This window comes from Clarias gariepinus, chromosome 3 (assembly GCF_024256425.1).
Source record: "Clarias gariepinus isolate MV-2021 ecotype Netherlands chromosome 3, CGAR_prim_01v2, whole genome shotgun sequence".
NCBI lineage: Eukaryota > Metazoa > Chordata > Actinopteri > Siluriformes > Clariidae > Clarias > Clarias gariepinus.
In genome coordinates this window covers 26,297,707-26,321,920 of record NC_071102.1, presented here as the reverse complement: position 1 = coordinate 26,321,920, position 24,214 = coordinate 26,297,707, and the positions used below count along the sequence as shown (strand labels likewise).

General features: G+C 37.3%; 1 protein-coding gene across 1 annotated transcript in view; it reads right to left on the bottom strand.

Moving 5' to 3' along the window:
* Positions 1–24,214, bottom strand: part of csmd2 (CUB and Sushi multiple domains 2) — a 393,418-nt gene that overhangs the window by 42,441 nt on the left and 326,763 nt on the right. The window contains exons 47-53 of the mRNA XM_053492012.1: positions 14,125–14,313; positions 5,771–5,917; positions 4,136–4,324; positions 2,455–2,640; positions 2,113–2,307; positions 1,661–1,834; positions 1,382–1,555 (exon numbers count right to left, since the gene is read on the bottom strand). Of these exons, the coding sequence (XP_053347987.1) occupies positions 1,382–1,555; positions 1,661–1,834; positions 2,113–2,307; positions 2,455–2,640; positions 4,136–4,324; positions 5,771–5,917; positions 14,125–14,313 (1,254 nt within the window). The remainder of the gene's footprint in view (positions 1–1,381; positions 1,556–1,660; positions 1,835–2,112; positions 2,308–2,454; positions 2,641–4,135; positions 4,325–5,770; positions 5,918–14,124; positions 14,314–24,214) is intronic.

Here is a 24,214-nt window from a genome sequence, read left to right as displayed (position 1 = left end):
AAAATCTGGAAATCACATTGAATGATTTTTCAAACAATTTATTTGTACATTACTGTGTTAAATAAGTATTCGATCACTTGCTTATCAGCCAAATTTCTGATTTTAAACCATTACGTCTTAGTGTATTACTGATAGTAGCCTTGGAAACGATGGTCCCAGCTCTCTTCACGGCATTGACCAGCTCCTCCTGTGTAGTTCTGGGCTGATTCTTTACCATTTTTAGCATCATTGATAACCCATGTATCTACCTAGACTTTGGCTGATTGTGGGGTGCACAGGTGTCTTTATGACAGCTAATGACCTCAAACAGGTGCTACTAATTTAGAATCATGAGCAGGGTGTAGCTGGACTATACTATGCAAAATAACAGGTCTTTGAGGGTCAGAAATCTGGCTGATAAGCGAGTGATCAAATACTTATTTGACACAGTAATTCACAAATAAATTATTAAAAAATCATACAGTGTGATTTCCGTATTTTTTTTTTTAGATTCTGTCTCTCACAGTGGAAATGCACTTATGCTGAAAATTGTAGATTTCTAAGTAAGAGAACTTGCAAAATCATCAGGGTAATCAAATACGTATTGACCTCACTGTATGTATATATATATATATATATATATATATATATATATATGATATATATATATATATATATATATATATATATATATATATATATATATATATATAATAGTAAGAGGTCAATAAGTGTGTGTGTATATATATATTTATTTATTTAAGAACATAAAGATTTCTAGAACTACAAAACAGTAAGATTTTCAGAACTTAACAGTATAATGCAATCGTATTGTGCAACCCCTTATTTATTCACATAATGCCCTCAAAGAGCCATGCTTTCTTGTATTTGTTAATGTAGTTTTTGGAAATAGTTCTCCAGGCTTCTTATCAGTCCAGTTCTTATCAGTGGTTTAAATTTGTAGGTGACCAAATACTTATTTTACACCATAATTTGCAAATAAATTCTTTAAAAATCCTACAATGTGATTTTCTGGATTTTTTTTTCTTATTTTGTCCCTCATAGTTAAGGTATACCTATAATGAAAATTAAAGGCCTCTCCCATCTTTAAAGTGGGAGAACTTGCACAATTGGTGGCTGACTAAATATGTATATTTTTTTCCCTGCTGTATTTGTATTTAATTAAATTTCATTTAATATTAAGAAATTAGGGGTGGCTCAAGACTTTTGTGCAGGATTGTATATTTTGTTGTTTGTAGTATATGCTAAGCTTTGCATCTGGTTTAAATTATTTTAATACTTGTAAATTCTGCATGCTAACATTTGGGATGGACAATAAAATCTGTTGCTCAAACATATTATTAAACCATTGATACATGTGTACTATTAAAGCAGTACTTACGGACACAAACAGGTGTTTTTCCAGACCAGCGGTGATCTTGCTCACATATGCGCACTGAAACGCCAATGAGTCTGAACCCAGGGTTACACTGATAAACTACACTGCCCCTGTAATTATAGTTCTCACCAATTATCTGCCCATTTACTATGGGGTCAGGAGAGCCACAGTGCCCAGCTGAGAAGAAAAACAAATGCATAAACACAAGAGATGAAAGAGACAGTACATAATTTAACAGAACTTAGTTTGATGATGATGTTTGTTTAATTTAAGCATCCTTACCAAGACATTGGACCTCAGATCCACTCCACAAGCCATTGGCCATGCATTCCCTCACCCTTGAGCCGACCAGAGTGTAGCCTGTGTTGCAGGTGAAGATGGCAGTTGCTCCAAAAACAGCCAGAGTACCAATCTTATTTCCATTGGGTGGAGTTCCGAGGTCTCCACAAGCGATAACTAGATGAAGCAGAACAAATGGTGTGTTAGTGCATGGAAACTCCATGGAATATCCATACCTAGTCAAAGGATGCATGATCTTTAACAAAATAATCCTACAATTTATATTTATTCAGTTGTCATAGGTGGCTATACAGTATACGTTATACATGAAAATGAATATTGACAAATTTTGTCTGAGATTTTCTAAGCAGATTATGTCTTACTATTATCATTACAGAATCTTTCAAAGAAGAAATGCAAACTTAAAACGAAAAAAATAAATAAAAGGGGCTCACTTTCACATGCAGGTCTGGGTTCAGGGTAATCCCAGGTGCTGTTGGCCTGGCAACGAATGACCCTTTGACCTTTGTAAAAGTATCCAGGATCACAGGTGAGCATCATCATGGCCTCATACTGATTCTGCATTCCGTAGATAAGCCTCCATCTCCCATGTTCTACCGCCGAGTGGCCGATGTCAGGACAGGTGACAGCTGGAGGGCACATGTCAAACTGCACTTTAAACATCTGTCACTGGAAACAAGCACTAGCTGGTAAAATATAGAGGTCTACATTCAATGAGACCTGAAAAGATTTTCAGAAACATAATTAGCAAACATAATGTAATTTTTTAAGCTTACGGATGCAACGGGGTGGCGTTTCCATAGGACTCCACCTCCCAGACTCTTGACAGACAGTTGACACAGGTAAGGTGTTGGCCAGTCGGAAACCTGGGTTACATTTGAATGTGACCCTCGATCCAAGAGTGAAATCTTGACCAATTACACTGCCATTTACTGGCGCCATTGGCATTCCACATGACACCACTGAGGGAGTGAGAGAGCGAAGAGAGGGTGAGCAAGCAGGAGAGAGAGATAGACAGACAATAATATGGTGCACATTAGCAATCACGTCAAAGTGAGCAGAGAGGACACATTAATGTAGATATGCAGACATGAATGTACTGTAGACAGCCGAGTTCAGCACATAATAGGCTGCGTGTTGTTATTGAACAAAGAGTAAAGTATGCAGCTTTGTTCTGGCAAAAAAGTTTTGATCGCTATATGTACTTAAACATTTTTCATTTCCTACTTTTAAAAAAAAGAACCACATCTATTGTACTTTACGTACTGTATAGACCTACTGTATATTCTTCATGTGACAAAAAGACAGCAAGAAAGAGTATAATAACCCTGAAATTAATTTTAGTGCAATCTATAAGTGAAATTGTGTAAATTCATTAATATGAATTTACTACTATACAATTGCAATTTATGCCAACCAACTATTAGTTGAAATTAAATAATTTTCATTGAGCACTAAATCCTGGTCAGGATCGTGGTGGATCTGGAATCGACTGTATGATGGGAACGCTAGGCTCTATGCAGAAGTACATGATTGATTGGGCATTACAAAGCACCATTAAAACCCATTCACACTCATTCACACCTAGGATATTTTAGAGTAGCCACTCCATGCACTGGCGTGTTTTGGAAGGTGTGAAGAAACTCGAGAACCCAGTGGAGATCCATACAGACATGGGGAAAACATGCACAAAGACTGTACAAATTGAATAATAATAAAAAATCATTACTATGAAAAAAAAATGCTTGATACACCCTGGGCAACAAAAACACACTTAAGAGTTGTGTGCCTTTTTGGTGGGACCAACTTCTAAAGTTCAGGCTAAATAGGCATAATAGATATTAGTTGTTGTCTTGTGTTTGTTTCGAGTGTTTCATAAAAAAAAAAAAAAAAAAAAACTTGGACAGTTGAATTGAACAGTATTGACAGTAATGAATCGAACTGTACCGAATCGTATCTAAACTTTGTGTCATATGCAGACACACACTGTACACACACGCAATTTATAAAGCATCTTGTCAGTACAAGCAGGAGTCTGAGGCAGTTGGATAATGATGAGCTTAATCCAAAAGTGAGATTACACTTGTATATAGATTTGAAGCACCTGCTGTTCCCAGTTGCGGTTGTAAAGTGGGACAAAGAAGAATTATCCCTGCTTCATTTTGCCTGCCTCACATCACTCTTTCTTTCCCAGAGAAAGACAGGTGTGTGCTCTAAATATATTATTATGAATCACTATAGTGGCAATCCAAGGTGAAATATCCTTTGATTGCTTCTTCACGCATTGGCAGGCAAGCAGAAGACACAAATGTGGGAAACAGACCTACGTGTGTGATGGATTTAAACACTGAATGAAAATCAGGGGAATAAGACAGACAGGGAATAAATCAACAAAAATATAAATCAATAACCTGGGTATGGAGACTAAACAAGTAACGGTGAACAGATTCCACCCACCTTGGCAGAGTGGGACAGGAGCATTCCATTGGTAGATGCCTTGTGCGGTGCGGGTGCAGGTGGCACTGCTCTGGCCGATCAAGCGGAAGCCCTGGTCACAGTTGAAACGCAACGTACTGCCCAGCTTGGTGCCTGTCTGGCTGTGCACTGAGCCATTCACCGGAGAGTTAGGGGTACTGCAGTAGGCCGCTGTAACATACAGTGCACAAAACACAAACCAATGTACAGTTTAATATACCAGGGTGGTATTTGTTGGAAAAGGACATCCAACGTTAATCATTTTAACATTAAGAACCCACTGGCAGGTCCAGCTCTCACAATGACTTGACTTAATAATATTCTAAATATTAAATTCTGATTTAAACATTTCTTCTTCCTGCAAAGCAGATAGATTAAGTAAACCAATAAGGCTATATTGAATAAAAGTAAGTGTATTAAGAAGAAGCAGAATTTATTTGTTTAGAGCGCAGTGTCAGCCATGATAATGACCAAATTTTGAGTAAGTTTTAGTATTCAAGAACCCTCATATCCCACAAACAATGAGATGGGATTTGTCCAGAGGGGGAAAAACAAAACCCTGTAGGCTTTGCCTTTTTACAGGTGATATGGCTCTCCACTAAAACTGCCCTGCTAAGACAGAAAATAGAAAGGTCTCATGTGAACCACTCCTCATCCATTAGCAGAAATGAGAAGGATCTTGGAAATGGGGCCAGTTCTGGAAATTACACCTGTAGTGTACGACATTAAGTAAAACTCTCCATGAAGTGGTAAAATTGTAGGACTCTATATGCTACTGGACTTGGAGAGGTGACCGAGAGGGGCTCTGGCTCTCAGTCTCTCACAGTTTGGTAGGATAGATGCTTCAGTACAGCCTTCAACCTCTCCATTTGCTGTACATCCATATGTGGTTTATTCCTTCACCCCAAGCAAAGATCTAACGGCTGACATCTTCAAAATCAAAAGGCATCAACAAATCTTAATGTCACCTTCATGACATTATTTTCTAAAATGGGTCTAGATATATGTTTCATATTTGTTTTGTTCTCAGAAAAGAACAACCTTGCACACTAATCATGGTCAGTAGCCCACCATGAGTAGATGAGTAGAAGTGGATGAGTAGAAATAAAGAAAGTGTACTGCGTTAGAACAAGTTTAGGAACTCGCTACTGTACAACTCGTGATGGAGAGCCAGCCTGTGGAGATAAAAGATGGATTATTAAAGCAAACAGTAGAATGTTTAGAATCTGGCTTGCCATCTGTTTTCTTCCCAAGGTACTCCAGTTCATATTGAGAATGCAAACCTGTATACTAGAGCCTCTAACTCAGCCTGCCACTGATCTGGCTATCAGAACTTCATCAAGCATGAAAGGAGAGCAGAAAACTAAAGACGCTGTCAGCAGGAGAGAACTGGTCCCACTGTGCTAGAGCAGCAGATGATTAATCATCCTTCTGAAACTGATAATCATCAGCCTTCTGATGATAAGGAGCATACGGAAACGTTTTAAATATTTACACAACAATACATCATACAGGATTCAGCAGGTGTCTCCAGTATCAACCACTACATCTCTAGTCTGGGGGATCAGAAATGGATATGTACATTAGCAGCAAGTATCATCACTATCAGTAGCTCACCTGAGTAGCGAATTCGAAAGCCTTTGTGGCTGGAGGTGTGATCAAATGACCAGTGCAGGTAGACTTTATTGGAAGAGCTGGTGATGCCCAGTGGGGATGAGTAGTTTCCGCTTAGCGTGATGAGAAGAGGACTCTGCCTGGACGGACCTTAAAAGGCAAAAGAATATGGAATGGATTACAACATAAGACTGCTGTACTTCTATAATAAACATCACTTTCTAATTCATCCTCCTGGTTTTCAACACTTTGCACAACTTAATTCTGAGAATAACAAATGAGCTCTCTTACCCATTTATGTATTCTATTACAAAGAAAAAAGAAAGTGCAGGGAAAGTTTTTGGTTTTGAACACCTGCTGACTGTCACAAAACTTTGACACCGGGGACACCTTTCATAAATTATATAAATGGTCTCTTTACAAAAAGATTATCTGTATTAAAGATTACAGTTTCAGACTATTTCAAAGTTTTCCACATTACGCACACATCTTAAATAAGATCAAATCCAGTTTTCCTCATTGTTTTACATGCAATATTTCACAATGACAAAGTAAAAACAGGTGGAGTATTTTGTTCATTTATTTAAAAATACAGTAGCTGACTTACATAAGTATTCAGACCCTTTGTTATGACACTTGCAATTGATCTCTGGTGCATCCTACTCTTATCAGTCGTGCTTCAGATACTTCTACAACTTCATTGGTGTCCATCTGTGCTAAATTGAATTCATTGGACATACAGTAATTAGGAAAGGCACACACCTGTCTATATAAGGTCTCTGCTGATCACCTTATTAAAACCAGGCCTACAGTCAAACAAGGTGGTGGCAGCATCATGCTTTGTAAGGTTTTTTTCTGTAACTGGGACTGGGGGATTAGTCATATCCAGACATATAAAGAGTTATCCTGAGTGACAGCTTTATTCAAGTGCTCAAGATCTCAGGCTGGAGTGACGGTTTACATTTCAACAAGACAGAGACCTGAAGTATATGGTTATAAAACACAGGAGTGGCTTCAGGAGAACTCTGTTAAAGTCCTAAAGTGGCCCAGACAAAGTATCTCTGAAGAGCCCAGAAAATGGCCGTGCACATCAAACGTGGTGCCGCTTGGATGATTCCAATACATGGAGTGGTGTTTAAGTGGTGAATCTCATCAAAAATGGAAAAGATTGGTGTGCCAAGCATGAAGCATCATTCACAAAGCAGGCTTAAGGTTTTCAAAGATGCTTTAACCAAGTACAGCGGTACCTCAGCATACAAATTTAAACTGTTCCGGAGGCGAATTCTTAAGGTGAAATTTCATATTGCAAAACGTTTTTTCCCGTCCAAAATATTACCAATATTACTTATTTTCAACAATATAAATTGTAAAAAGATATGTTATAAAAAAACAAGTTTTAGTTTGGACCTGTTTGGTCACTTTTAATGCTGAAAATGCAAATTTTCTTTGTTCAGTAACATTAAAATTTAAAAAAGTAGGCAGCATTGTGGTATAAATTGACTTATATCGTGACCAGTAAACGTGAATTAAAAGGCTACTTTTTATTTTTTACAAAGCATTCATTTTAGAATAATGTTAAAATAGTCAAAGTGATACCAAATCATAAATCCAGCCTAGCTGTAGCTTAAGCAGTTAATATTTGTCATCATGATTATATTTTAACATGCTGATATGCTTCAAATGTATAATATGTTCTTAGCATTTATGAGAATATTCAAAATGAACAGGCTGCTCTTTTGGCATTCACAACTTTTGTGCAAGAAATGTGTTGATATTTCTCAGTATGATGAAACCATGCAAGTGAATAAAGCCCAAATGTGATTACAGTGCCAGTTAGAGGCTTTTCCTAGTCATTTATCAACACATCTGAGAGAAATTTCTGATAATTTTACCATGTTTCTACTGTCATTTTTGCCTTTACATTTTCCACATACTGTATAGAAGACTTAACGTTTATGTGTCAGCTAGCTCAATAACTAGCCTTTATCATAAGGTATTTTATAGTCAGTTCAAAATTTCCTGTTTCTTAGCAACAGCGTTTTCATAACCACTTGAATAGCAAGGACGTGTGTGTTCATATTTTGAAGTCGAAAGCACTAATTCATGAGTTTCCTTTGAATGAGAAAATATTATCAAGAGCAATGATTTAGAACTGTGATTAAAACTGTGATGGATCTACTTGAGTGGTGTCCTGATATATTAATACACACCTGTCAGCTAATCAGAAAATGAGTGTTTTTCTTGTGGCTAGGGTATTCATGTGCACATGAGATAGTTGCTCCTTCAAACTGCAAGCGTTTACACTTATATAGCATACAGCTCTATATTTTATTATAAAACAGATATACCAGTCAAAAATTTGGAAGTCATTTTCTATATCCCAAACTATAAAATAACACAAATGGCATTAGGTAATTTTGTAACAACAGCCGTCAACTGTTATTTTAAGACACAAAGGTCAGCTGTTCTGGGACAGTTCTTTCAAAGAACAGTATTGTGAAAGTGCACTTGCAAAACCCACCAATCTTTATGATGAAACTAGCTTTAATGAAGACAATTCAAGGAAAGCAAGACCAAAACTTATCTCTTCTGCAGGGGAGAGGTTCATTAAGAGTTACCAGCCACGAACCTCAAAAATCACCAATTAACAAACAGCACCTTAGATTAGAGCCGTTATGAAGGTCACTGGCTGGTAACTGGGAAATGAAACTTTGACTCGTAGTGTATATACACACACAAACACACACTATATTGCCAAAAGCATTTGCTTTTGAACTTATGTAACATTCTTAATCTATAGAGATTAATATGATGTTCGCCTATCCTTAGCAGCTATAACAGCTTTAACTCTTCGGTGAAGGCTTTCCACAAGGTTTAGGAGTATGTCTATGGGAATTTTGACCATTCTTCCAGGAGCGCATTTGTAAAGTCAGACACCAATGTTGGACGAGAAGGCCTGGCCTGTAGTTTCCGCTCTACTTCATCCCAAAGGTGTTCTATTGGGTTGAGGTCAGGACTCTGTGCAGGCCAGTCAAGTTCTTCCACACCAAACTTGATCATCCATGTTGGAACAGCAAGGTTCCCACAGTTGGGAGCATAAAATTGTCAAAAATGTCTTTCGTATGCTAAGGCATTAAGAGTTCCTTTCACTGCAAGAAAAGGGCCGAACCCAACTCCTGAAAAACAACCCCACACCAGTTCCAACGTGACAGCACACCAGTGCACAAAGCAATAAACAGGTTTTAGCAAGCATTATTTAACAGAAATAGTTCACAATTCACTGTCATCTTCACATCACTTCATTTCCCTCTTGCCTTATTTGTGGAAAGTTTTCAATGACTAGAACTAGACCTTTCTGGCAGGTTATATTTGGCACTATATGATATAAGTCTCTAACTCCTCAGCTCAGCATAATATACAGTGCTGTAATCACTGGTAAGCTCACCAGCTCCCTAAGGTGCAGGCTACACTGTGCCCAAATGCTAAGCAAACACAAGCAGCAGCCGAGAGGCTTTGTCAACCATTAAAATAGAGTGCGTTCCTGTTCAGACACAAACATTCATTGAGCGTAACTTAATTACCTTTACCCTTTTCTACTTTCACTTCTGTATGAAATGCAGTCATAGATCATTGCTTGGGCAGGTTTTAAACAGCATGCGCACACACAAACACACAACCCATCACCCCCCGCCCCCCCCCACACACACAGTGTGCCTTGAATAGAAAAACTATCTGTGAGATAAATGTAAAACAGATGTTAGCATAAAATCCTTCTTTTGACAGCTGTGTAAGCCAAAGGGCATCCTAGTAGTTATCAACAGCTTGACAACCATGTATGTACCTATATGAAGTATTGTGCAAACATCTCAAGCAACCCAACATTTCTTCATTTTAATTAAAATTTAATTATGTCCATTAAATTAAAGATGACTGTTTTTTTTTATGTACTAACAACCTCAGGAGCAACCTCACTAACCGCACAACCCACAACCGCACTGTGTGGCTTAACAAATAAAAACATACCTGAAACTGGAACTGGTCAGGTACAGTACAGGGACTGGCCAAATCTTACCAAAAATGGAAGCCAAAAAAAAAAAATCCTTCAGGAAGAGAACCATCCCTCAAAACTGCATTAAAATGCAAGAAAGTCTGGCCCATTGGAAGCAAAATATGAAATATAATAATAGAATTTATAATAATATTTTTTTTTTGCACTGAACTGTATATCTATATGTATGCACACATTCCCATGTGCCTCCAAAACACCTCTCACCCACTGAGGCATGGACTCTTCAAGAACTCTGAAGGTGTGATTGTGTCTGGCACCAAGATCCTTTAAGTCCTTTTTGTCGCTCAGGTCCTTATGCTTGCCCATTTTTCTTTCTTCCAACACATTAATTTCGAGAGCTGGCTGTTCACTTTCTGCCTAATGCATCCCATCCCCTGACAGGTGCCATTGTAACAAAATAAGCCATGTTATTTACATCACCTTTTAGTGGTTTTATTGTTATTGCTGATCAAATGTATGTATATAATCCCAAATATTGTGTACATTAAAAGTAAACCCATGGCAAATTAATTATAGATTTTATAAACCTAAAACACTCCTGTTCTTTGTCTCATAATGACAACTAACATTAAACAAATTAGTTTTTATACCATTAGATGGCCTGTCTACAGAATAAATGTTAATACTTGCGATATTAAAATGCATTACAATCCAACATTGCATGTTTATAATACAAGTAAATCTGAGGGTTTTTTTAAATAATGATTAATTATTGCCCTAAAGTGCAAAACAAATTAACAAATCCGAAAACAAAATAACAAAACCCAAGCCCGCCAGATTTGCTTTGCCCACTTTGACGTGCACAGATACAACAATAAAAACACATCTAATCCAAAACACGATCCTAAACTGAGGTTCCTGCCTGTTAGGAACGTCCCAAAAACATGTAATAGGATGGTCTAGTGTAAATTTCCTTTGGGAGTGAATGACTGTGGTACATCCTGTGATAAGCACCAGATCCAATGTGAGCGAGACTTGGATAAAACAATGAAAAGCTAAGGACACAAAAAAGTATGCACATATCCATTTTAATTTCAGTAATTCAGTAATTTTTTTTCTAACCGTTACACAATTCCTTATTTGTTCTTTTATATTTTTTTTATGTAAAAAAGGGAACAGCCGAAAGACAAAGAAGAGATATTTGTTCATCTAAAATGTGGAAAATAGTAGTAAGAGTAGTAGGGTTAACGTCAAAGCTACAGACACTATGGAATATTGCATTGTGGAGCTGCCGCAGCACTAAATGATCAGAAATGTGCTTAATTCATTTAACCATGTTATACAATCAAAAAGACAGGAACAAAGAAAGAAGAACGTTAATTGCAAATCTTTTTCCTCTGTCGCCACTAAACAGTGATCTTTTCTTGCGGTAATGGTGTCCACAATGTGCTGACCCTCTGTGTATGTGCAATGACCTCCTGACTCTCTAATCCAGTTTCTAATCTCACCTTAAATGGGAGCATTTTGACCCACAGCATGGGCCATGACCCACTAGCTGCCCTTGTGCCATTCTTACAGACTAAAGCAATTTCCACTGCCTTTTCAAGTTTGGATGTCATTGTGTGACTGTGTGAAAAAGCAAGCATCACTCCCACTTGTCTCTTTTGCATCACAGACACACTACTGCCCCAGTAATGTGCAACATCATGGCACATTCACCTACTGTAATACATGTAGTTAATTTTAGGGCTGTCAATATTAACGTGTTAACGCATGTAATTAATCTAGAAATTTTAACGCATTACTATTTTATTATGCAAATGAATCATATGACCAAATTTGACCAATGTGACATGTCTAGCGCTGATATTACAGTAAGATGACTAGGGAAACATCACCAGGTCTACTGGATAGTAAGTTTCATTATAAAAAAGTGTCTAAAGGAACCAAAGCTGTGTGCTTGAGCTACCTTTGAGGAGAACTTTAAATGCAAGTCGTGGTATTGGTGGCTCAGCCGGCTAAGGCTCTAGGTTGTTGATTTTTCGGGTTCGAGCCATGCTGTCGGAGGGTTGCCTCAGTTTGCCACTGTATTATAACCTTCATACTATCCAGCTATCCACTACATTTTAATTTAATATTCGATAAATGTTAATACTTGCGATATTAAAATGCATTACAATCCAACATTGCATGTTTATAATACAAGTAAATCTGAGGGTTTTTTAAAATAATGATTAATTATTGCCCTGAAGTGCAAAACAAATTAACAAATCGGAAAACAAAATAACAAAACCCAAAACTAATTAGCTATTCTGTTTTGGGTTTTGTTGTTTTGTTTTGGGTTTTGTCATTTTGTTTTTGTCATTTTGTTTTTGGATTTGTTCATTTGGTTTTAAATTTGTTATTTAGTTTTGGGTTTTGTTGTTTTGTTTTTGTTATTTTGTTTTTGGATTTGTTAATTTGGTTTTGAATTTGCTATTTAGTTTTGGGTTTTGTTGTTTTGTTTTTGTTATTTTGTTTTGGGCTTTGTCATTTTGTTTTTGGTTTTGTCATTTTGTTTTCGGATTTGTTAATTTGGTTTTGAATATATTATATTGTTTTGGGTTTTGTTTTTTTTTGTTTTCAGTTCTGTTACTTTGTTTTGCACTTCAGGGCCACTGTAGAATAATCACAGATTATGACTGTGATTAACTAGATAATTTTTTTTAATCGATTGGCAGCACTAGTTAATTTATTCAGAAATGACACACATGTAGCCTGTAATGAAATAAACTAGGTAAAATATAAGTAAATTGGAACGTCCTATTCAGCAGTAGTTTGGGAACAACATGAAATGAGTATACATTATATACAGTACTTGCAGTAGTAGTATACACCTTTAGATACCATGCTTTAATACTGTATAAGGTCGTTAACTGTATTTTATACAACAGTGCTGTTAAATTTTATATCCGTCAGTGTTGTTATTTTTTTAAAACATCATGCCAGTACAAGTATGGTAAAATATGTAACTCATATAATAGGTCTATCATAATAAGTTCTGAATAATATAATACAGACAATAAATAGATAAAAATTGTGTTGTTACTGGATTTTTAGAACATTTTTAATTATTAAACTATTGTTGACTCGAAGAAACAAATTTACCAGTAATAATAGAAACATGTTTTGCAGATGTTTTATGACACATTAATCGAACTATAATTCATTATAAAAGTATTAAAGTGTTGTTTGTTAACAAAAACTAAATTGCAATCTTTAGCAAATAACATATTTTGACTCTAACATGAGTCTAACATTTCTATCCTCTTTATATCACACCACCCTGGCTTGGATTATTTTTCTTGTAACAGCATGGCCCACCATGTTTCAGTGTTTTCTATTAATTCCCCAGACTGAGGAGTCCCACTACAGTGTAATTTGTCCCGCCGTAGTCAAATTCGTCCTGCCATAGTCTAATTTGTCCTGCCACAGTTTCTCGCTGAACAAATAATAATAATTTTACACTTCTCAAAATAACATAAAAGATCATTAACAAAGCATGTCTTACTCCCAGCCAGTCAGAACAACGTCTGCTTGTAATGACAAACAATGCATAAATGTATGTAACATAATATCTATATCTGCAAACATTGGGTAATTATCTAATCCTAACATTATTACCAGCGGCTCTGAAAAACAAACCTATTTTCTGCATTTGGAGAGCAAGTAATGCAATAATAACTAATCAAATTAAAGTAATGCCTCTGTAAGATATGTAAAATATTTCAATAAGAGAGCAAGAAATTTACCATCAGTTAAGGAAGTAACAGTTACAGAGGTAACAAGCTAGGATAGATAATGTATTGTTAGATTGCAAATTAATAAACGGTCAAGCAGATTATTGTTAACCTCTTGACATTTGAATGTTCTCGTGTGAAGACATGACATTTTCTCCCTATTACATTGTCTTTATATCTTTGTAAGATCCTCATATGAGACTGTTGGATATAAATTGTATAAACGAACAGTACAAGGTACAAATATTTGTGTTCATGTCTCAGAAGAAAATAGGTTTAAGTTAAGCCTTTATTTGTTACTGCACATTACTGCAAGGTGAAATTCTTTCTTCGCATATCCCAGCTTGGTGACTGAGGTCAGCCATGATACAGATCCCTGGGGAAAACTCAATGGCCCACAATGGCAACCTGGTGGATCTGGGGTTTGAACCCACCAGATTAATGAATTTAACTTTAAAACAACACCAGTGTGTCTGAACTCTACTCACTACAGATTCTTCACTGACCTTTATGTCCTGGAAGAAGAAAAAGAAAAAGAATGGAGATTGAAACCCCCTTCAACGACTCACCATCGAATATTTCAAGCTCATCAAATTGTCTGCTGGTCTGAAAGTGTTCAATAGTGAAGGTGATGTTGTAGCCCGGCTCCACTTTCACTACCCAGGAGCATGACTCAAAGTGGGGAAAGCCGTTGCCTGGGGACTGACTCAGAATCACTCCTGTAGAGGCTGTAAGGACCTCATTCATTGGACACATCACTGCGAGGAGCAAAAAGAGAAAGCCAGGTTATTTATATGCGCACACAAAAATATTCTGTGGGCTTGCAAAGTGTGTAGAGTCACAGACGCAGATCAACAGTGGTGTCTAGACCATTGAGGTTAGAAAAGACTGTCTAGTTTTTAAAAAGCAAAAAAAAAAAATAAGCCTTTATTTAATAGGTTTGAAAGCACAATGAACAGATTCATAAAAGGGTCAACTCTGAATGATGACCTACAGCAGAGATCAATGCAACATTTGTTCTTTCTAAATGTTATATGAGAAAGACAGCAGCCAAGCCTCTTTACAACTTAGAGTCAGAACAGTTTAAACTCCACAACCGCTAACTCTTCAGCTCTTAAAGAGGGATGGCGTCATAAAAAAGTCATATTTGGTGAATTTTTGTCAATCTCTGTTTACATGTGTGTGCGTGTGTGTGTTTTGATAGAGGTCTTAAATCATTTACCTAGAAAATGGACTAAGCTTTTGCAGGTGCTAAACTCCAGACGTTTTAAAAGTTGTGCACCTGGATCTGTAAGCGTTTTTGGAGCTTTGAAAAAATTCAGAGCCTTGTTGTCCAGAGAATAATGTTTCATTTATCCGTTAGTGTGTTTTGTTACGAAATGTACCATTTTCCATATAAACGGTAAATAATTGACTTGGTTGCTCAAAATTGATTTAAATTTTGTAATCAGACAGAACTTCCACTTTCTAGGAATATACAGCCATAACATGACCAAGTGACCACTGACAGGTGAACTGAACAATAGACACCGTAATCACCAACTATAAACCAGTAAACCTGTTGACAAGGATCAGGGGCATCCAAAACTCACCCATACCCACCAATGCTGGCCAAGACAGAAAGGCACCAGAACACTGCCGAACACACCGCCGAACACGCCGCCGAACACGCCAGATACCCCAACTTATGGAGTCATGCCCCAACAAGGCATGGGAACAAGAGAAGTACCATGAGAAGATGAGTACCAAAAACCTATGTTGTTTTAATGCTATAGCTGTTCGATGTAACAGTTCACTAACATTTTCCCCAGATTTTCCCCCTAATTTAGTTGTGTCCAATTCCTTCCCATCACTAGGGGGCTCCCACATTAAGGCTACTTCTACCATTCTGTCAGGAGGGCCGATGACTTTCCTCCAGACCACGTGACACCAGCCGACCACTTCTTTTTGAACTGCTCGCTCATGCACCGTTGGGGGGCAGCGTAACACCTTCAGAGGACAGCGCTATCCGCTCCTTCCGCTTGTGTCAGCTCACAGACGCCCCTGATTGGCTGTGGAGCCGTAATTAATGTGAGAGCACTAAGTACCTCTCATCCCTCCCCTTTCAGCGAGCTTGGCCAATCAGCTCTCTCTAGACCTCCGGCTGCGAGAGGTCACACTCGGAGGCCCATACAGTTCACTTATTTAATATTGTTTCTAACTTACACAGGTGGATGCTTTATACTGTAGAAACAGATACAAACAAAAAAAGTGTGCAATTGGGTATTTTTTTTGTTTTGTTTTTTTGTTTTTTGGAAGGAGTCTCCAGTTTTAGAAGTTTATAATATTAAAAGCTGTATCTTTTTTTTTTTGACATAGGGAAATGTTTGGAAAGAGAGCCTTGTAGTTTATCTGTAACATTACCTTTTCTTTGTTTTGGTCTGATAAACCTCAAACAAATTTAGAGAGAGTTTAGGGAGGGAGTACCTGATTAAAATAAAGAAAAAAGTTAATTGTTGACCAGTTGTTGTCGTACACTTGGTGAAGTGCTGTTATTAATCCAGAGTGGTAACTCCATCACAAAAATCCCCTCACTGATTTTTTTTTTCCTACATGCTCTATCATGTTTTATTACTTGCATACCACACAGCACCCCAAACTATAATGAACAGACATGACATTTGTTCAGTGAACTTGTGAGGCCATGACACCTTCCCACATTTATCTTTTGAATTATCAAGGTTCATGCAGAGCCTGATCTCATCACTTCACATGGGTATTAGCATCCCTCTTATTTATGCTCTGGCTGTCTGAATAAATGACAACATGCAAGGATAAAGCCTCACCCTTGACATCTTTCTAATATTCCATTTCATTTCTCTAGTCACAGAGGTTTTAAACTATATTCTCTGAAGCGGACATGAAGCCGGACAAAAAAAAATGTTACCATTAAATATTCATGACACCTGGATTTTAGAAATGAAATATGGATTTTCCGGTCCTTCACTTTCTGATCTACTGGAGTTGCAGAGTTCGGACGGTATGAGTGCGATTTGTGCACCACTCTGATATTCACATTCTTGGAAAAGGTTAAGTTTAGATTAAGATTAATTAAGTAGAATGTTGGCTCCTAATACCTCTTATCTATTTATGTCGGCTGCTAGGAAGGCAAATATTGATCTAATAAGTTTAGAAGACAGAACAGAGTAAATGCGGCAGTTTATCCAGTCACAAACATTCCTTTCCAATAATTCTCAATCGGATGGCAGCACAGTGGCTTAGTGGTAAGCACTGTCACCTTAAACCTCCAGGTTCCAGTTTCCAGTTTGCATTTTCTCCCTGTGCTTGGTGGGTTTCCTCCGGGTAATCCGGTTCCTTCCCACATTTCAAAGACATGCATGCGTCATTCCCAAGTTGCCCGTAGTGTGTAAGTGTGCCCTGTCCAGGATGTACCCCACCTTATGCCTTAAATCTCCAGGGATAGGCTCCAGAATCACCGCAACCCTGTATACAGGATAAAGTGGTATAGACGATGAGTGAGTGAGTGATTAATTCTCATTCCCTGTATGTCAGTTGCATAGATGTCAAGTTTCAAGACCTGAACTTGTCTGACAGTATAAAGAGGTACTGTAGAAACTAAAATAAAAGAAACTTCTCATTATTAGTGCATAAAATGATGAGTCTATATTCAGGGTGCAATTTGTTTCCCCTTTCTTATTATATTTACAATTTTATACCAAGACGAAAAAGCGTGTTCCTTACAATTGCCTAGGTGCATGGTGCAGTTGAATAAAACATTTGACTTTAAAATCAATCAATTGTTTATAAAACCAATCTACAGCACTTACAGAACAGCATTTATGCCTGCCCCGGCATGTTAAATATGGATTTAACAGCAAAATTTTGTTACTGTGTGAATCTATTCAACGTCTCATGCTTAAAACTTTCTCTCCCAAGAGGCATGGAATGTAATGTAAATTGTAAATGTTAAAAATAACATTTACTCAAATCTATTACACAGGCAGCACAGTGACGTAGTGGTTAGCAGTGTGGCTTCGCATATCCAGGTTCGAGGGTTTCATTTCCACCTCGGGTCTGTGTGCATGGAGTTTGCATGTTCTCCCTGTGCTTGGTGGGTTCCCTCCGGTTACTCTGGTTTCCTCCCACAGTCCAGACATGCACATCAGGTTTGCACATGCACCTTGGCGTTCCCAAATTGCCCTTACTGAAATGGCTTGGCACCCTGTCCAGGGTGTACCCCGCCTCGTGCCAAAAGTCTCCTGGGATAGGCTCCAGGATTCTGTGACCCTGTCCATATGATAAGCATTATAGAAGATAGATGAATTAATTCATGAAAATCCTAAGTAAAGGTGGGATCTTTGAATTTCCTAAAGAGTAGGGATCATCTTGATGCTTTTTTTCTTTCTCTTGTTTGATTTTTCTGTGACATTAGAGATTCATTAATATCCTCATGCCATCAGAACAGAAGTCAATCAGCCATATTTGTGCTATGAGCTCAGCAAGTACTAAAATGTACAAGTGAGTTAGAAAAAAACATTACAGCTAGCGATGTGCTGTTCCAACTGCACAATCATTAGGAATTAAGCATATTATTAAGAGTTCCTTTCTGAGCCGTTCTTAGCAGCTTCCTTGTATTAGTGTGCTGAGCAAATATCGTGCCTAGGCAAGTGTACTGCGCTGATTTGCTTTGACACATTCTCATTCATGAGAGAGAAATACAGAGGCCTATGAACCCCTGTAAAGCTCCAGGGAATTTAAAATAATGCACATTGATTCATTAAATTGCAAAGATAATCATAGTGGCATATGAATGCTTTTGCTAACCCCTCATCATAGCATAAAGTAAGCTGTTTGCAGGTCAGCATCAGCTACATGATTCAGGACAACAATAGTTATTACACAGTGTAGGGGTGTATGAGCTTGTCTGTGCTATATGACATACAGTATAATATGTGGTAAGAATGTACACTAATTACTACTCAAGGGGTCTCAGGCTTATGATTTTAGATGATTTACATCTGGGAAGCCATATTAAAACTGTAAACCATTATTTACAGTATCACCTTATCCATGACATCATGGCCTATAGTTGAGATTTTTTTAACGCATGTTTTGTATATTAAATTTCAGTGTTACTGAAAATTTTATTATATTATATCATTTTTTGCAGATTCCATAAAAAGAAAAAAATAAATAAAAACCTGTAGCATAAATTACACCAGGATGACTGTTAATCAACATTTTGTTCTAAGCCAGGGGTCATGATCTGGCAACCCAGATAGTAGACCATACCAAGCACTTAAATATACAGCAGGAAAGAGGCTCAGTGTATGGGAAATAAGCGGATACCAGCTCTAACCTTAACTACTGGAGCTTTTGTATCAGATCCTCCACTGTGGCTTATTTGTTCATATATAGGCTATTTATTGAAAATTACACTAGTGAACAAATAAAAAGATTTGTCTCCTGAGTAAAATTCATTTAAAATTTTACTTGCTGTACGTGTTAGTGAAATCAGAATGTTTCTATCACAAAGGGTTTTCCAGAAACAACTGTATTACACAGGAGTCTAACTCAGTCAGCAGGTTACAGTAATCTGTAAACAGTTAAATGCTGTGATTCCTGCATGTAGTCAGTGTGGGAGCTTCCCCTTATCAATGTCCAACTAATTAACACCCTTTTCCTAATTCAAGTGGGTGTGGTAGAGCTGAAAAAGCATTGAAAATACTCAGAAAATAAGAAAACTTAAAATCTGGTGGGCAGTGCTCCTCCTAGCACTACAGATCATCATCCATAAGCAAAGTATTTTGATAAATTAGTAAACTTAGTGAATTCATTTACTGTTGCCGACATGCTAAAGTGCAAATAAACAAATAAATCCTTAAAACTGTACGAGTACGATACATCATCATGGATAAAAAAATGTTTGTAATCAGCAGGTGGAATTCAATAAGACTAACATCATTTTGTTCACGAGACAAATATCATGTTAACCGGTGTTTTTCATCTGAAAAAGCTTACTGAAGCAGAGAATATATACAAATAGGACATGACATTTACCAAAGTAACGTTTTTATTATATATTTACCCTGATTAGCAAATTGATGCCAGGAAAAAAAAAAGCTGGCAACAAAAACCGGATGTGTAAAGATGTAGGGACAGAGAAGTGGTCATTTATTTTGCCCAAATTAGATGCGTCTCATCTGTTCAGAGTCTAATATTCGGAAGAGATAACCATAAACCAATTCATTACCAAGTTATTAAAACCTCAGTGCTGACACCATTCTGCAATGTAAGTTGATTATCCAGATCTCTGTAGACAAAGAACTACAGTATAAATGAAAACATACTGTATAAACCATACTGTATGCGCCATCACTATGGGCATAAACACTTGCCCACTGCATTAACCATAAGGGAATTACAGCTATTTTTATAGGCCTTTATTTCACAAACCAAAAGGCCTTGAAGCCCACGAAAGACTGCAGAATGATTGCAGAATTCTTTCCTTAAAAAGAACAAAAAAACCTTCACGCCATATAGCCTAATTAAGAAAACGCTGGAGGAGGTAAAAACATATCAGTCAAAGTCTACAATTAAAACAAGTCTTCATGAATGTAAGTATAACATGCAAACCACTGGTAACATTACTAAAAACATTTATATAATCTGATAATCTGAAAGCATTTGGAAACAACATTTGGTGATGTCTAAAAGAATTGCATCCAAGTATTAAAAAAATAATAATATATTTGTAGTTATTTTGTTTGTCCAATTTTTGAGGCTGGGATAATGGCAGAACTAAAACGACAGTGGGGTAACAGTAGCTTAGAGGTTAGCACTGGTGCTCTAGGGTCCGGGTTCGATTCTTGCCTTGGGTCTGTGTGCATGCAGTTTGCACGTTCTCCCCATGCATGGTGCGTTTCCTCCGGGTAATCAGGTTTCCCCCAGTCCAAAGACTTGCAAATTGCCCATAGTGTGTGAATAAGGATGTGAGTGTGTATGTATGTGTGTGCTCTGGGATGGACTGGCACCCTGTCCATGGTGTACCCGGCCATGCGCTCGTCTCCTCGGGTAGGCTCTAGCCCCCCCGTGACCTTGTATACAGGATAAAGCAGTATAGACGGTGAGTGAGTGAGTAAACAACAGTATTAGAGACTATTAAAGTTCCTTTAGACTAATGGCCATCATTAAAGCAATATGTTACTCAGGTTACAAAGGTTAATAAAACCATTTAAGACAACATGCAGCAAACAATGAACACACTTCTATTTTTGAAGGTTTCCGCACCACTGGCATTTGTTGCTTTCTATTGATTTCACCCGGGGGGCTTTTAGCTCTGTGGCACGCTATCTATAAGCTTGATGTTAAGCTCTACGTAGTGTATGTGACTGTAATGGTGGTGTGAAGAAGGAAACACTCTTACACATACAGTACACTTGCTGGAAAAAAAATACACAATAAATGCTCATGTGTTAATTAGTAAAATTGAGCCTATAAATACCAGTACAAGTCAACAAATTGAATAAACTTATATGTTTGTGGTTGCTAACTGGCAAAATTTAGAACTAGAAATGAAAACTCCAACGTTTTATACTTGGAGACCAGAGTTCAGTAAATTATCAACAATTAAATTAATTTAATTATTAGCTAATGTGGATGTTTAGTAGATCCCCAAAATTCGCAGGGGTTACATTTCTAGAGCACCCGCAAATTGTGAAAAAACACGGATTTTGGATGTTGTCAAATAAATGCCTATTTTTATAGTGTAAACCCACAGCATGTCCCCTAATGTGCTCAGAAAAACTTTAATTTCATTCCAAACTCAGCTTTAAACAAAAGAAAAAGAGAAAATAAAGAATGTAATGGTAAACCCATATACTGTACAGTACTGTACTGCTACAGTACATCTCCCGCAGTGCTAGAATGTAAAATACAGATGTTACCCCTATATGTACTGTAATTCATGCAAGCACGCTTTCTTTGTAATTTAATGTCGTTTTCTTTAGTATAAGTACTGTAGGGTAAATACTTTATTAATTGACTATCCCAAGCTGCATTTTCCTCTATGGTTGCTTTGTGTTGTCTTTACAGTCATTAAAATGAATACAGTATTATATTTTATATGGAAATTGAGCTGAATTTACGCCGATATTTATGTTACAAAATTAGTAAATTATATTGTTCGTAATAGTTTAGCGTTAAAATGCATGAAAAATTATAGACTTTTTTAAAATAAAAAATGTATTGAAAATAATTTAGAATTTTTTTTTTTTCTCCCTAATTTAGTCATGTCCAATTCCTTCCTGTCACTAGGGGGCTCCCATATTAAGGCCAAAGACTATCACGTATTTCCTCCGAACCACGTGACGCAAGCCGAACGCATCTTTTCAAACTGCTCGCTCATAAACCGTTTGGGGGCGGTGTAACACACTCGGAGGACACCGCTATCCGCTCCTTGATTGGCTGTAGAGCCGTGATTAATGTGGGAGCACAAAGTACCTCTCATCCCTCTCCTCTGAGAGAGCTCGGCCAGTCAGCTCTCTCTAGACCTCCGGCTGCGAGAGGTTACAGCATCACCCAGGGTTTGAGCCAGCGATCCCCGGATGATAGGGCGAGCACTTTACCACTGCATCACTCGGAGGCCCCGAAAAATTATATACTGGTACGAAACAAATCCATAAAAATATTTCATAGGATATTTGCAGTTTCCGCGAAATTGTGGGGGTTTCAGCAAACAATTATTAATTAGGTTCTAAGAACTCTGAACCGTGTGACTTTACGGAAGCGACTATACTGTTTCTATTTTAACCAGTGTAACACTAAACAAAAAAAAACATACAGGAATATATGTGCTTATTCCTTAACATTCATTAGGGGTGCTATAATTAATTAATGCAGTAAATAATGTAAGCACCAACAGGGCACCCACCCTGACCTCTTTCCACCACACTTTCTCCATGTACAGTACTCGGTTTTACTTCTGTCTTCAGTGGATTTGGCTTGAATATTCACCTGACAAGTCCAAGGCATTCCATGTTTTTTTTTTTTTTTGCCTTTGCCTTTGCAGTAGGATGGCTACAACTGCTTTGCTGCTTCACTTAATACCCATCCATGAGCCTAGAGACAGTGGGAGGGTCACTACTATACTGTCACTACTATATAAAATGCAATGCAGAAACACTCAAACATTCAACGATAGTTAATTCACAATCCTATCCTCTGGAATTCTCACGACTATTTACCTTGGGCAATGCAGCTTTAAGGTTTCTTCGAAAGAATCTAACATATCTGTGTGTGTGTGTGTGTGTGTGTGTGTGTGTGTGTGTGTGTGTGTACTGTATGTAAACAATCGTGGTCCTTTCGGTTAAGCAGAGATAGCAAACGGAAGGCATTGATGACCTGGAGGGAGATGAGAAAGCAGGAGAATGATGATGGTGTACAGTGAGACAATGTGGACCGTGATATGGGGGCAGCTGCAGCCTCGATATCTCTTGCATTTCAATGAGCTGTGCCTGTTTCTCCTCTCAGTCCTCTCAGCCTTCCCGCTCATACACTCCCCACTTTCTTTTTGTTTTTCTTTCCTAGCTTTTATTTCTTGTTTGTCTAGACATTTCTAAATCATAACTTGTTAGTGTGAGCAATCTTATTATATGTATGCTTTAAAAAAAAATTTTTTTTTGGTCAATTCCTTTTTTTCGCCGTTTACAGCAACCCAAGCATAAAACCATACAGAGATAAAGAAAACATGAGAACACCACAACATTTATACCCACTATATTGCCCCCTATAATACTATCTTTCCTACGCTCTCTCGCTCTCTCTGCTCAATTTGATAAAGCTTGGACTTTTTAATATGACTGACAGCTGAATAGAACAGGTGTCACATGACCACGCTTCTCCTTAATATAAAGTCTTATTCATATACCTGGTATGATTCGCTGCTGCCAACCTCTAATTAATGATAAGAAGAATTACTCCAGTTTAAATCCAGCAGTTTAAAGTAAAGTGCAAGAAGGTCATGTCTGAGGCTATACTAATTATTATTATTATTATTTTTAAATCAGACACTCTCACTCACCTGCTCCCTTCTACAGTAGTTTTTGTTCCCTGTATTACTTGCCTATGTCAGAAGAAGTAACAACATCTGTTCATAATCAGTCGCATTTATTAGGCCATGTCTCTCTTTTTCAGTCTTTTGTCCAAGAAAAAAAAAACTGCAATCTTTGCCAATAAACAGAAAAGAGACCAATCATCATTTACACACATGTTGAGTGAGGACAAACACAGGCAAATAAACTGTGGATGGTTGGGTTTTGTAGTTCTGATTATTATCGATGGATCTGTTGAAATAAACTGGAGAGAACTCACACACTGTATTTATAATAAAAAATGATAAATACTTATTTGACAATAATACAAAAGTCATAAGAAAGCACTCACAAATATACACAAAACATGGTGTGTATGTGTGTGTGTGTGTGTGTGTGTGTGTGTTTTGTGTGTTTTTTACAAGGGGTGGTTAAATCAAACTGGGACTTCTGATCAAATTTCTCTTAAATTTGGGTATAAAACTAATTGATATAAAAAAATGACAAGAAAACATCAAGCACATTACGGTGATGAGGTTCTCAAATATTTGAATATTGCAAACATTTT